At 40.3% G+C, this 15,369-nt stretch overlaps 1 protein-coding gene across 1 annotated transcript; it reads left to right on the top strand.

Annotated features, from left to right (window-relative positions):
- Nucleotides 1-692: 692 nt before the first annotated feature.
- Nucleotides 693-14,256, top strand: ndufab1b (NADH:ubiquinone oxidoreductase subunit AB1b). The gene is made up of 5 exons (XM_034190039.1): nucleotides 693-893; nucleotides 7,217-7,336; nucleotides 8,410-8,497; nucleotides 8,574-8,685; nucleotides 14,227-14,256. Exons 1-4 carry the CDS (start codon nucleotides 699-701, stop codon nucleotides 8,663-8,665), a joined length of 495 nt encoding a protein of 164 aa, XP_034045930.1. The 5' UTR covers nucleotides 693-698; the 3' UTR covers nucleotides 8,666-8,685; nucleotides 14,227-14,256.
- The last annotated feature ends 1,113 nt before the right edge of the window (nucleotides 14,257-15,369 follow it).

Genomic DNA, 15,369 nt, shown 5'->3' with positions numbered 1-15,369 from the left:
TTTGGTAAGGGACATTTTTTTTATTTTTTTTTTTTACTAACTAAACTAAATTCATTGCACAACACTGACTAAAATTAGTCAATAAAAGACTAATAATATGTAAAATCAGTTTGACCATTTAATAAAATTAAAGACATTAAGTGGTATTTAACAGGTTTTTAAATGTATATTTTATTGATGCAGCACATAATTAGCAGACAGGTTAATTCATATTATATTATATTTATGTGTTATATTTGTTAAAGTCTATCAAGTCACTGCCAGCCAATAACTTGGTGTTGGCTCATTCTGTGTGATATGTATGTTGCTGATGGACTTCTGTGATTCCTTTTTTTTTTTTTTTTTTTTTTTTTAAATTTCAAAAATGTGTTCGCCTGTTGAAGTTGATCGTCACCAAGATTTTTTCTGGCATGAGTGAATGCTCCTGACCTCTGAAAGACTCTTTTTCCCCATCCTGATTTGATTTACAGACTTAACCAGTAGATTCAAGAAGCATCGATGCGCTTTCAAACCTAGTCTGTTTCAAACTCATTTTATCTTTTATATTTAATATATCTTAATTTTCACATTGATTTAACGCATTACTATGTTCATTTCCCGCCTTGACTAACAAAAACAGCCAAAATTATCGAAACTAAACCAAATTAAATAAGACTGAGTTGCGCGTGCGCACAGCCCTGACCCAGTGGAAGTGGTGCATGCCGGGAGTTTTTGCTCCAGTCATGGCGTCCCGTGTCCTGTTGCGGTGTGTCCGCTCTCTCTCTCGGCCTTCGGTCGGGCTTTCCTCCGTTCCTCCGGCGCTTCGAGCGGCTGCCGCGCCACCAGCAGCCGCCCATTGGACGCTGAGCTCGGCCGCAGAGGAACGGACGAGGCGGTGGTTTGGACGGAAGCCGGTGAGATTGAATAACATTGAGCTGCTGTGGCCTAAAGTTTGTGACCTCCTGCAACTGTCACCCTTAAAACGTCCTTTAAAAACAAAAAACAAAACCTCACAGAATCACGTCCTTATAAAAAACAACTAAACGATATAAAATCTGTGCGAAACGATATAGTGTTAATATGCTAACATTAGTATATCCAGCATGTTTGTTTTTAAGGCTTCTGTGTTATTCAAAAAAGATGCAACTATGATTTATATTTCAACTTTTAAAATCTGTTTACAGTGTGTTGGAGAGCTCAAATATTTATTTATTTTAGAGGAAAACGATTGAGATTGTTTCCTAACAATCATTGACAACAATCAGGCTGGTTACATTTTGATTTAATTCAGAAACCCGCTTGTGTGCCGTGGTGGCTGCTGTATTACGTTACTAAGCCATATATATTGATTTATAACACAAAACTGTCTAAAGCGGTAATAAATATAAGTGTAAAGACGATTGAATATATCATCAGAGTAGTAAATTGATCAGTCCTTTCGAACGCCGCTCAGATCGCTGCTGCGTTCATGTACCGTTGGAAATTACAGCGTGTTTCCTTGGATTTTTTTATGTGGATGGGGGGGCGTCAGCTTCACTGGGCTCAGGCACCTTATATAGGCAAGAATTAATCTTTTGTGTAGATCCAATGAATTCTTTTCTCCAAAAATAAAATGAAAACCACTCTCCTGGGACAAGCAACTGCTGAGTTTGTAACAACAAAAAAAGTCTTTCTTTCACCGTAGTGAAAAATGACAGCATGAAACCATAACATAAGAAGCAAATGTATACTGAACAACAAAAGAAACGCAAGTATGTTTTATTATCGCTTTATCAGTAAATTCTCTGTCAGAGTTTGCAGTGAATGTTGCATGCAATAGTAAATGAAGGTGTGTTTGAGTTTGAGTCAGTAAACAGAAAGGTAACCCTGGATCAGATCACAGATCAATAGCGTGTGTGAGCGCCATGTGCTGTAATAGGTATGGTTGGACATCCGGGTCCCTGATGCGCACACACATAGCAACGTGCGAGCCGCTGAAAACAAACCGCTGTTGCGTTCATTTCTTATTTGACATCCATTGCGTTCGCATCGTTCTGCCACCTTTTTTTCTACTTAATATACAACAGTTTTCACAGAGAATGCCATGATCGTGGATTGCAGTTGGCTGTACCAACCATGATAAGTTTGTAAAGTGCATTTTTTCGAGCTCCCAAAGCACCACAAAAGACAAGATAGAAGGGATAAATGGCTGGCTGCTATCAGCCGAGTAAATGAGGATGGTCATGGGAATGATGTCTCCGGACCGCTAGTTGGCATCGTTTATGGTCAGATCTATGACAGTATCTGATCGTCTTTGAACCACAATTTCAATTTTATTTCCTTTATATAGCGCCAGATCACAACAGAGTTGCCTCAAGGTGCTTCACACAGGTAAGGTGTAACCTCACCAACCCCCAGAGCAACAGTGGTAAGGAAAAACTCCCTCTGAGGAAGAAACCTCAAGCAGACCAGACTCAAAGGGGTGACCCTCTGCTTGGGCCATGCTACAAACATAAATTACAGAAACAATTCACAGAACAATTCATGGACGAATATACAAGAATTGCTGTTGGTGCACAGGACAGGAGGGTCACCAGCACAAATCTCTGACTTTCGTTCTTTATTAATGAAAACATTTTTGGCAAATGCTTTCACTTTCATCCGTCTTGCGCCCATCCAAGAATTTCACCTCTAGCAGCACAATATGAATGCCCCCGGCTGTCCCTCTTAATCATGGCCCCAGTTCAGAGAAAGAAAACCCACAAAATAGAACCGGAGTCCTATTCCATTATTCCTAGCTGGGGTATTCAAAGAACCGGGCCTGCTTTAAACACTCTAATTTTTTTCAAAGTAAACACTTCGGACCCCGTGGACACTCAGCTAAGAGCATCGAGGGGGCGCTGAGAGGCAGGGGCTGGGACAGATGGCAGCTCGCAGCGGGCTGTCAGCTCAATCCCGAGATCCAACTACGAGCTTATTAACTGCAGCAACTTTTGCACACCTATCAAGGCTCTCCACATACTCATATGCCATTTGACATGACCAAATCGGCAGGCCTTTGCGAATAAACAGCGGTAAAGATGACTATATCAACAATGGTTGTGAGTGCGCGTAGTTTTTCGGCGGCGGAAGTGACGTAGGCCTGACCATACCTATTAATACAGCTAATCTTCTGCACATGGAACCCGCTAAATGGTGAGTTTCCTGTTGAGGAATGACCCTGCAACTCCTCCCTCAAGACATTCTGGAGTTGAAGAACAGTGATCGGTAGCGGGCTGCGAGTGTGATCGCAACTGTCCAGAATACCTAATAAGTCTCTGTGATACGGATCTTCCTCTTTAACCGGCTGATAGCCGATTCATGAACGTTTAAACTGTGGTGTAATTTTATCAAAGACGAATGATGCTACAAGCGGATTATCTTGTGTACTAATGATAATATTTTGATAGACGTTTGGAAGACTAAATATATACTCTTCTGCACAGATTAGTTAATAGCATTTAGAAAAAAACACGATATATTCAAATAATGCATGATAAATATATATTGTGTGAAAGTGTATCCTTTTTTTAAACCAAGAGACCATATTTTGGAACTAAGGATGTAATTTGAGTAAAGTATTTAATTCTGAAGAAAAAGAATATTGAATTAAAACCATACATAATGGTAAAAAATGATCAGAATTTGGGTTTGTAAAGGAAGGGTACACTTTCGTGACCCAGAGGCGACTGCTCAGGACCTGAAGATTTTCCAAGAAGTGGTCTCATCACACCCGCATAAATTATGTCATTAGTAGCTGTTTTTATTGGTGTAAGATTTGCAAACGTTGGGTGCCCTTTGTGTATTGAAGTTGTTGGTGTTTTTTTTTTTTGTTTTTTTTTGAAGACTGTGGTTTGCTTCCTTTGCTGGCAAATAAAACTGTTGTTCTGGGACTTCAAATTTTTCTCTGACTCTCTGAAAAGTTTGAAGGTGATTTTTGAATAATTGAGCTCAGCTAAAAAAAACTTAAGATATTTTGTCTGGTGATCATGGACACTGTCCTGAAAACTCCAACATATTATGTCTGGCTATGTTCCGCGCTGTCGAAGCAGAGTCCAGCATGCCAATGGCTCGTACACAAAGAGTTTCAGTGATGTGTGGCAAAAATGCAACAAATTTCAAATTTTATCATTGGCTTACCCCAAGAACATTACTACTCCTAATTATTAGAAGTCACTGCTCAAAACATATCACACCTTCAGAATTCTGTCCAGGTGCTCGCCAGCCTCCTTGGTCACGTTTGTGTGCAAACCCATGTTTGACAGCATTCATTGGACTGACCATTACTCAGAACAGTGGGAAGGTCCAAGGAACTCAGTGAAGATCTAAGAACTGTAGATTTACACAGGTTGGGAAGGTCTTGTGGAGCCTTTTCTAAACAACTACAGATTACAAGAGTATCAGTTTAAACTGTTGTATGCAAGTACATGTTATTCAGATGTGCCATCACTTTGCCAAGGTCTGGAAGAACACCCAAACTGTCACCTCAGATGAGAGGAAATTGGTTCGGATGTTCAGGAACTACCAAAGCTCAGGCCTGTCACAAACTGGAAACTTCTGGAACACCAGCCTCACTGTCCACAGTGAAGCATAGCCATGGACCGAGAGGGTGCCAACCAAGAAAGAAGCCCCTGCTCCAATATCGACACCTTCAATGAGACTGAAATTTGCAGCTGCCCACATGGACAAGCCAAAAGCCTTCTGAAGAAAAGTTTCATGTTCAGATGAGAAAAGATTGAGCTATTTTGCCATAATGATATGAGGTATCTTTGGAGTGGCAAAGGTGAGGCTTTCAAACCTAAGAACACTGTGTCAGCTGTCAAGCATGGTGGTGGTAGCATCATGTTCTGGGGCCGTTTTGCTGCCGGTGGTACTGGTGTGTTGCACAAGGTGGATTCTTCAACGTCATCTCAAATCAGCAGCTAGACAGTTGAAACTTGGACACAATGGGGTGATCCAACAGGACAAGGAAGGCTAACATTAAGCTTCTGGAGTGGCCTTCCAAAAGCCCAACCTCAACCCTATTGAAAATTTGTGGACTAAATAAATCCCGGTTTGTGCCAGGAAACCAACAGATTTAAATGAGCTCTAACAAGTCTGCCAAGAAGAGTGGTCAAATATTCAGCCAGAATTATGTCTGAAGCTTGTTGATGGCTCCCAAAAGTGGCTGGTTGAGGTGCACGTATGTATATATTGTCACCTTCCTAAAATAATGGCCTACGTCATATTTTCCAAAACACAACTTAGGCCATTATTTTAGAAAGGTGATAATGTTTGAACCTGTATGTGTAAAGCCTCAGTTCCACCGAATAATAAGCCATGAATAATAAGCCATGAATAATGAGCCATGCATGGGTGTGTCAGCGATCCATGTTTTAAGCTATCACATATCCGCTACTAAGGCACCTCTATGTGCCTCTCTGTATCTCATGTGCCACGTATCAGCCTCTAGTGAACCACAACTTACCTGTCATTTGAGCCCGTCCAGCCTCGAATGGCTCGTGTGGCCGCATATGATCCACGTCAAGCCACATATGATCCATGTAACACAATGTTGGTGCATGTTTAGGTATGGGTTTGGTCCAAACCTCCAGCCCTCCCACACTTGGTCCCTTTAAAGTGTGGGTTTTTAATTCACAGCATCCATTCAAGATGTCACGCAGTCGGGTTGGTGTGCGCTGTGTGCCAGGCTGCTGTTCACCTGTGTTCCAGAGTCATTAAATGCATCAGACCAGCAAGAATTGAACCACGGGTTCCTGGACAGTCGCCTCTGTGCTTCTTCTCGCTGGTTTTATTTCTTCTGTGGCTTTAGAGCCATTTTGACACTGGTGATCCAACTTTTAACTTTGTGTTCATCTGTTATTGTCTGCAAAATCGCTGTTTTGAGAGCTCGCGTTCTGCATAAAATGCTCGCCTTCAACGCGAGTCATTGCATCAGTGCGCACAGAGCGTGCCTCATCTGGTCCATTATAACAAGATGTTAAATCTATCATAAACGTAGTTTTACAGCTGCTTATGAAGAAGGAATGAACATGCAACTGTTCTACCAAGCTATTACAATATAAACATTACAAATAATTACCTTTTAGGCTCTTCCAAATATGTTCTCCACCTCAGCGCACGAGACAGAGAGAGGAAAAGCACCAAATGTCTTCTGTGATTCCAGAAGCGATTAGAGGTGTTTTCAACATACAAGCTCTGACAGAAAATGATTAATCCGCTACAAAATAATTATTTTATATACCGAGTCTGGCACACAAAGCAGGTGGGATTGTAGTGCGCAAGAGGGCGGAGCCAAAATAGCATGTCCCGTCCTCGTAGCTGCCAGGTGCTTGGATAATGGGCTTTTAACAACCTCGTCTTCACTACACACATTCCTCTAAAATCCTCGTTTGTCCTCGTAGTACCTCATACACAAACTGCCCCACGCCGTTGTTGCTAAATTTTGAACTTCTTGAAATTAGCCCCACGCTCAGAGATGAGTCTTGTTAGCTGAATATTCTGCCTCTAAGAGCCTCTCAGAGCCACTATTCTCTCGCAATTGTTCAATAACTGGACTCGTACCAAAAAAAACATGCTGCGTGGTTTGACATTAATGATGTATGCTGTACAGTCATTCCCCTCTGACACAAGAACACAACCCTTTCTTCAAGAGTTTGAATATATTCTCAAGAATGGGGCAGCGTGGTGCCGAGCATGTGCTAGTGTGCTTGTTTCCAAAGTGGAAGGTTCTGTGTTCAGGACCTCCCCTCCCCATTCTCCATGTAATGTAGAGTTGCATCATGAAGGGCAACTTATTTCCTGGAACATTATCTGCCTTCTAATCAAATTTCATTGAAATCCATTGATTACTTCATGAGTAATCCTGCTAGCAGACAAACAAATGGTGGTGAAAACGTTATCTCCTTGGCAGCCATCAATACCTCATGCCAAATTTCATGGCTGGAAAAAAAAAAAGAAGAAAAAAAAAGTCTGAATGCAGTCACTTCTTAAGTCCAGGTTCAGAACTGACTCATCAGGGTCCAAGTCAAATCCCGATTCTCATTTTCAGTTTTCTTTCCAGAAAATGGTCTTATTGTTTCAGCACTAATAAAGTTGGTACATTCTTAAAGATCTTCCTGAAGTATTTGATCATCCTTTATTAATGTGTTGATGTAATTGGAGCGGCAGAGTTAAACCGTTTGTCTTGTCCTTACGTCTGTCTCGTCTTTGTCCTCAGATCTCCTCAGTGGGTGTGTTGTGCCGACACTACGGCGACCTGCCCCCCCTCACTCTAGACTCCATCCAAAAACGTGTCCTGTACGTCCTCAGGCTGTACGACAAGATCAACCCAGAGATGGTGAGAACAGCCACCTGAACTCTGCCCGGCAACACACAACCACACATGAACAATTTAAAGATGGAGTCGTCATCCAGCGGATTTCCACCCGATAATTTGCTCCATAGGATTTATTTATTTATTTTTGTGTGTGTGTGTGTGTGTATTGGGGGGGGTGGGGTTGGGGGGTGATGATGATGAGTGTCTAGTGCTGCGTTCAAAACTCTCGGCGGGTCGGGATCTCCAACCTCGAGCTCGGGCTGGAATTTGTGGTCAAAGATTCATGGGGAAATTGAGCAACTCGAGGTGTCAGAGTTATCGTCAAAGCCGAGGCAGCTGTTTGGGACTGTTGACACAACAACATTACTAATATTGATGAAACTTTAAAATGAAATTTTAACAAGGCATTACTGCTGTATGTAATATATTCACATTCTGTGTGTAGTTAAGTTAGTGACACAACACAAAAGCATCTTTTTGATTTAATTTAGCCCAAACGATAATGTTAGCCTAGCTCTTCTGTGATAGGCTCAGTAGTTGATCTGTATTTGTCTCCAGGGTAATCTCGTAAATGCACTGGAAGTAGGGATTTTTATGTCTGTTCTTTCCGGGCTTCCGAACACAGCGCACAGCTCATGTTTTGGTCTGAGATGCTGGTGCTAGTCCACCATCTAGTGGCACTTATGCTTATAGCACCTTCAAAGAGCTATAAACTTTGTGGGGAGGTGATGGTCAAGTGGTTAATGTGGTGGGTGGTGACTGTCAAACCCCCATCGGGCCATAAAATAAAATTACAAAGATGCCCTTGAGCAAGGACCTTAATCCCCAAGTTGCTCCCGGTGTGTGTATGCGTGCATGCGGAGTGAGACAGAATGAATGGGAGAATGTGGGGCATCATTGTAAAAACCTTTGAGCATGAAGTCTGAAGTTCTGATTTTGTATCATGGTGAGACTGAGTATTTTACCGATATATAAAAATAAATTATGATTTTTGTGGGACTGCTGTGGGCGGTCTTGTGAACTGGTTTTGGTTGATGAGGCCCCTGGGCCAGAACTTTACCACCACTGAACCTTTTTAACTTTCTGTTGCACAGCTGCAGCTGACCTCACACTTTATGAAAGATCTGGGTCTGGACAGTTTGGATCAGGTGGAGATCATCATGGCCATGGAGGATGAGTTTGGTGAGTTGACGACACACAGCCTCTAGGTGTCGCCAATCACCAGTTTCCTCCTGTGCTAACCTTTGACCTGTTTCAGGCTTCGAGATTCCAGATGCAGAAGCGGAGAAGCTGATGACTCCTGATGAGATCGTACAATACATTGCAGACAAGAAGGACGTGTATGAATAATGTGTTGATAAACCACACAGGTGAGCACCACCTGTCTGTTATATAGCATCTGTGCAGCGATGCCTCTCAACAGTCGGAACTTCAAACAAACCTTACGATGTTTAAATCAGTTTACCACAAGATCTTTTAATCAGTTTAAAGGTAACTGTAAACGGGCAAACTTATAATTTAAGTATTTCTGATATGCTGTTGAAAAAAAATTAAAGAATATCTGTGATTTTCCACAAAATTGAGTGTTGAAATCTTGTTATAAAATGTGAACAGAAAACACCAGGTCAGTGGCCACAATAAGGATTGTGCAATCCTGTAAACACTAACAGAACACACACTAATTTTTATTGATCAGGTTCTTTATATATAAAAAACTACTTGTTAAACAATTGAACATGTGTACCTAATAAAGTCGTGTGTGTGTGTGTGTGTGTATATATATACACACACACACACAGGGTTCTAGCTAGCGCAAACTATAATTTTGGACCGTTACGCTTATTTTCAATACAGGGTCTGTAATCAACCGTTTCTGCAGCGCAACTCCAGTTTGAAGCGCTTCAATGGCTCATGGCTCTTTGATTCGCTGCTCTTCAGAAGCGGTATGTCTGCTTCTTAACCCCTCTGAAAGCCATTAAAATATGAGTCACTTTTGTGTGGATTAAAGTCACTAACTGAGACTCTTGTCTTGTTGCAGTCGAGAAACGAGAATCGTCCTCCGTTCCGTTGTCATAGCTTTAAACGCTGCGCGGCTCTGTGCTGAGACAGAGTTCGCTCGGTATTAATAACTTCAAAACGAATTGCTGTTTTAAATAAAATGATATACTGCGTTCACACCGGGCGCAACGCGAGCGACTGCAGCCACAGGTTGCCATGTAATCCCTATGTAAGGACGCGTTTTGGCGCCAAACCGTGCTGCGCGACGTGATGGACGCGAGTGAAGCGATTTTGAGCATTTTGCGTGTTTGTGGCGCGATATTGCGTTGCGTCACGTCGTGTTGCTCTCCTCCCCAAGTTCAAAAATCTGAACTTTTTCGTGACGTGGAGATGTCTGGAGTTTGACTGAAGATGTGAACATGTCCTGTATCTGGTAGCAGCCTGTGAGCAGGACTTATGTCTCTTTTGTCCTTTATTTCACAATCATGACAGAGTTTTTGGAGCGAACAGCAGCACCACAGCAGCGGGGAGCAGAGTTTCTTTCTTTTTTTTCTTTTTTTTTTTACGTGCGCGCGAGCGAATCGTCTGTGAAGAATATTTTATTAATTAACTACACAGATGTATAATAAAACAAATGGTGACTGGTTTCTAAACACAATCATGACAGAGTTTTTGGAGCGAACAGCAGCACCACAGCAGCGGGGAGCAGAGTTTCTTTTTTTTTTTTTTTTTTTAACGTGCGCGCGAGCGAATCATCTGTGAAGAATATTTTATTAATTAACTACACAGATGTATAATAAAACAAATGGTGACTGGTTTCTAAACACAATTATGACAGTTTTTTGGGGGAAGAGCCAGCTGCAGCAAGCAGCGGAGTTTTTCTTTTTTTGTTTACATGTGCGCGCATGAATGGGACAGTTGATCCTCAAACTGGGTCCCGTAGAGGCGGAAGGACCGCTGAAAGCGGCCGTCACCCAGACACAGCTCCTGCAGCAAATAATGATACTCTCTGTATTGGGAGCTTTCCACAGCAACTCGCTCCGTGTGATCAAGGTCCGTCATGTTAGCTTGACTGACAACCAGAGCCAGCGAGCGGAATGGAAGCTCCTCCTATTTGATGACGCACCGGCGCGAATTTTCGCAGCGAAAGTCCACCCAAGCAGAGCGACACACCGGGCGAAGGAGGCGCGTCCGTCGCCTGACGACCCACGCGAATTTGTAGCGTCTGATCGCACCCGGTGTGAACGCGGCATTACAAACGTTGCAATACAGACAATAAACTACAATCGACTAAAACGTTTTTTCCTCCTGAAATGAGACGTCTTGCATTCTTTGTAAACCTGACCTGCACAGCTGCAAGAGCTCAGCTCATAGGTATGGAAATACATTCATGCCAATAATAATGTCTGAAAGGAAATGCTTTTGACAAAAACTAACAGATTTTATTTCTGTTTATGTCCAGAGATCAAGGATCCACCATGTAGAGTTTATTATGTCCAGAGTTTAAGGATCCAGTGATCAATTTCATATTTATTTACTTTAAGACTCAATAAAATGTTCAATTTCAATTTAATCAGCTTATAAAGCACCAAATTACAACAAAAGCAGTCTCAAGGTGCCTCACACAGAACAGTTCAACATAAAAAATTAAAAATAAATAAATAATAAAAAAACAAATACCTAATTAAAAACAAGTAAAAGAATAAATCATAACAAAATAAAAACTACTCATAAGAAAGAGAATAAAATAGGTTTTAAGTCTTGACTTTTTCCCCTTTGGGAAAAGCCAGGTATGCACACTAGAATGTCCAATTTTTAGCTTGAATTTTCAAAAGTTTCCCCCTTCCGTACCCCCCGTCACTTCGCTCCCTCGGCATTACCACGCTGAAATTTTATCCTAGCTAGAACCCTGACTATATATATATATATATATATATATATATATATATATATATATATATATATATATATATATATATATATATATATATATATATATATATATATATATACACAGTAGTGTTCAGAAGTAGTGCTATGTGACTAAAAAGATTAATCCAGGTTTTGAGTATATTTCTTATTGTTACATGGGAAACAAGGTACCAGTAGATTCTCACAAATCCAAGACCAAGCATTCATGATATGCACACTCTTAAAGCTATGAAATTGGGCTATTAGGAAAAAAAAAAAAAAAAGTAGAAAAGGGGGTGTTCACAATAATAGTAGCATCTGCTGTTGACGCTACAAACTTAAAACTATTATGTTCAAACTGCTTTTTTTTTAGCAATCTTGTGAATCACTAAACTAGTATTTAGTTGTATAACCACAGTTATTCATGATTTCTTCACACCTGCTAGGCATGGAGTCATCCAACTTGTGGCACCTTTCATCTGTTATTCCACTCTAATATTCTTTAACAACATTCCACAATTTATTCACATTTCTAGGTTTTGCTTCAGAAACAGCTTTTTTTTAATGTCACCCCACAAGTTCTCAATTGGATTTAGGTCTGGGGATTGGCAGGCCACTCCAAAAAATTAATTTTGTTGGTTTGGAACCAAGATCTTGCTGATTTACTAGTGTGCTTGGGGTCATTGTCTTGTTGAAACACCCATTTCAAGGGCATGTCCTCTTCAGCATAAGGCAACATGACCTTTTCAAGTATTTTGACATATCCAAACTGATCCATGATACCTGGTATGCGATATATAGGCCCAACACCATAGTAGGATAAACAGGCCCATATCATGATACTTGCACCACCATGCTTCACTGTGAACTGTGGCTTGAATTCAGAGTTTGGGGGTTGTCTCACAAACTGTCTGCAGCCCTTGAACCCAAAAAGAACAATTTTACTCATTAGTCCAAAAAATATTCCTCCATTTCTCTTTAGGCCAGTTGATTTGTTCTTTGGCAAATTGTAACCTCTTCTGCACGTCTTATTTAACAGAGGGACTTTGCGGGGGATTCTTGCAAATAAATTAGCTTCACACAGGCGTCTTCTGTCACAGCACTTACAGGTAACTCCAGACTGTCTTTGATCATCCTGGAGCTGATCAATGGGTGAGCCTTTGCCATTCTGGTTATTCTTCTATCCATTTTGATGGGTGTTTTCTGTTTTCTTCCACGCGTCTGTTTTTTTTTTTTTGTCCATTTTAAAGCATTGGAGATCACTGTAGATGAACAGCTAATTTTTTGCCCCTATTTATAATCAACTTTTTAATCAAATTACGCTGTTCTTCTGAACAATGTCTTGAACGTCCCATTTTTCTTAGGCTTTCAAAGAGAAAAGCATGTTCAACAGGTGCTGGCTTCATCCTTAAATAGGGGACACCTGATTCACACCCGTTTGTTCCACAAAATTGACAAACTCACTGACTGAATGCCACACTACTATTGTGAACACCCCTTTTCTACTTTTTTTTTTTTTTTTACTAATAGCCCAATTTCATAGCCTTAAGAGTGTGCATATCATGAATGTTTGGTCTTGTTGGATTTGTGAGAATCTACTGGTACCTTGTTTCCCATATAACAGTAAGAAATATACTCAAAACCTGGATTAATCTTTTGTCACACAGCACTACTATTATTCTGAACACTACTGTACACACTGGCCACTTTATTAGGTACACATGTTCAACTGTTTAATAAGTAGTTAATTAGCCAATCACATGGCTATCAAATTCTTCACATTTAGGCTCTTAGATGTGGTGAAGACAACTTTCTTAAGTTCAAACTGATCATCAGAATGGGGAAGAAAGCGGATTTAAGTGAACGTGACTGGTTGTTGGTGCCAGACGGGCTGGTCTGAGTGAAGGGGATTTTCACACACAACCATTTCTAGGGTTTACAGAGAACAGTCCAAAACAAGATAGCCAGTGAGTGGCAGTTGATGTCTGTATAGAATGTGCAGACTTGTTGAATGGGCAACTGTGTGATCACATCAGTAGGGATCAACATCAGACAAATGTTTCCATCACTTCGTTCAATCAAAGCCATGAAGAATTAAAGCAGCTCTGAAGGCAGAAGGGGTCCAACCCAGTACTCGCAAGGTGTACCTAATAAAGTGGCTTATGCCAAAACACTAGTTAAAATCATTTTCTTGTAGGTATAAACCCATGATAAAGTATCTTTCACAATAACTCTTAAACTGAATGCGCGGACTTCTTACTCTGCAGACTTGTTTACCTTTTAAACACTGAAAAGCTTAAGGTTTTCATCCAGATTTTTACTTTGAAGGAGCAGATTATATAAAGTCCAGGTTAAATGTCTGCTCCAAAACTAAAAAAAATAAAGGGGTCACAGTCCAAAACTACTAACCCTGTGATGTATAATCCCCGTTCAAAATGTGAGACTATAGGACACCATTTTAAAATACTCTTTATTGCAAAATTACAGCAGATTCTCTTTCTGGTTTTGTTCCGTGACAGACTGAGTTCACTTGAGTTTGAGATGAGAATAAGGAAAAGTAACCTGTGAGGAGTCGTGCAACATTTTTATTATACTGGCCAGATTGTCACAGTAATTGTTAAAAGTATTATGTAGAGTGACTTCAAAAAGTGCAAGCCTCTTGACTTAAAGGAACAAATGTCAGTCACTGGAGCTAAACTTTTGCATATCCTGTTTTTTGGCCCTTCCAAGTTGCAGCTGAAGATCTGCGGCATTTCGACTCAGTGCTGTCAACAGACCAAGTTGGAAGTGCATAATCCTAAATAATTTCCAAACTGTAATGTGCTCATTTGTGATAAGATTGTAAAGTCTTCATTTAAATATAAAAGTTAATGCTGAAGATCCTTTTTATGACATTGCTATAAAAAAAAAATACTGGAAAAACAGGTTGAAACATTCCACATAAAAAACTGGGTGTAATTTGAGTGACTTTCAGGAAGATTAACGCTTTTTTCTTTTTCCAGGTGCATCTGTGAAGCAGACGGCCAACAGACTGTATTCCACTTACGTCATCAGCTGTCATTGTGTTTGTATGTTAGACTTTATGCTTTTGGTGCTTAAACATGGTTTTGTTATAGCTCCACCCTGTGGCTGGGATGTATAATTTGTCATGAATAAACGTGATAAATTATTTTTTTAATATTTAACCATATTGACATGAAATGAAGAGCTGAGGAGACCAACACTGATTCACTATTAGTCTTTTATTGAGGGTTGTACCCATGTTATACAGCTTTGTATACAAACAGTAATCAGTACACAAGTACAGCCAACAGAAGACCTACTACTCTACACCTTAGTACAGATTCTTTTAAGAGCAGTAAAATAAGGAAAAATACAGAACAAACCAAGCGACAAAAGAATCAAAGATTAAATGAAACAGCATCAGAGGAGACATTCATTATTAGAGCACACTGGAATCGGTTTTCCATACCTTGTAATATCAGGCGACTTCGTTTTGTCAATTTTTATACCCATACAAATAAAGATTGTCCTTCAAAAAGTGCAGTTTCCCCCAAAGTTTAAGATAAAATCCTTTTATGACCCAAGGAAGACATTTGAAATTAAAAAGGTACTTCTTGTTTTGTTGGTAAGAGGAAGATTTCCTCCGTTATAGACACTGTACGCATATATTCATATATTATATATCAGTCACCCAAAGCAGTGTGCATAATAAGTTTACAAGTGATCAACTACACACTGTGGATCAATAGAATCTCTATAAAAAACATTGTAGCTGTAAAATCTGCAGCTTTGCCCCAAGCTGCGAAATAACGGCAAATCTTCACCAGTCCTCTCCTGCTACAAGTTACGACGGCTGCCACCAAATAAAGGTTTTTATTATTATTGTAAGCGGTACGGTTCAGTGATGGCACAACACGGTTTGAGTCTGAGGAACGTTTCCGATACAAGGGCGTTAGAGCCACTGCTGCAATAAAAACAAAACAAAAAAGTTCAATGTTAAGAATTTGTAGTGTTCTAACATTTAATCAAAAAAAAAAAGTTACCCTCTTACAAGTTTAACCATGTTACAAAGACCAAATGAGAGTGATTTAGTCAGAATCTAACGAGAAAGAAAACCGCTGTTCACAACAGCGACTGTAATG

This window comes from Thalassophryne amazonica, chromosome 16, assembly GCF_902500255.1.
Source record: "Thalassophryne amazonica chromosome 16, fThaAma1.1, whole genome shotgun sequence".
In the NCBI taxonomy this organism is placed as follows: domain Eukaryota; kingdom Metazoa; phylum Chordata; class Actinopteri; order Batrachoidiformes; family Batrachoididae; genus Thalassophryne; species Thalassophryne amazonica.
The sequence above is the reverse complement of the archived record's forward strand: the minus strand, read 5'-3'. Positions and strand labels throughout refer to the sequence as shown.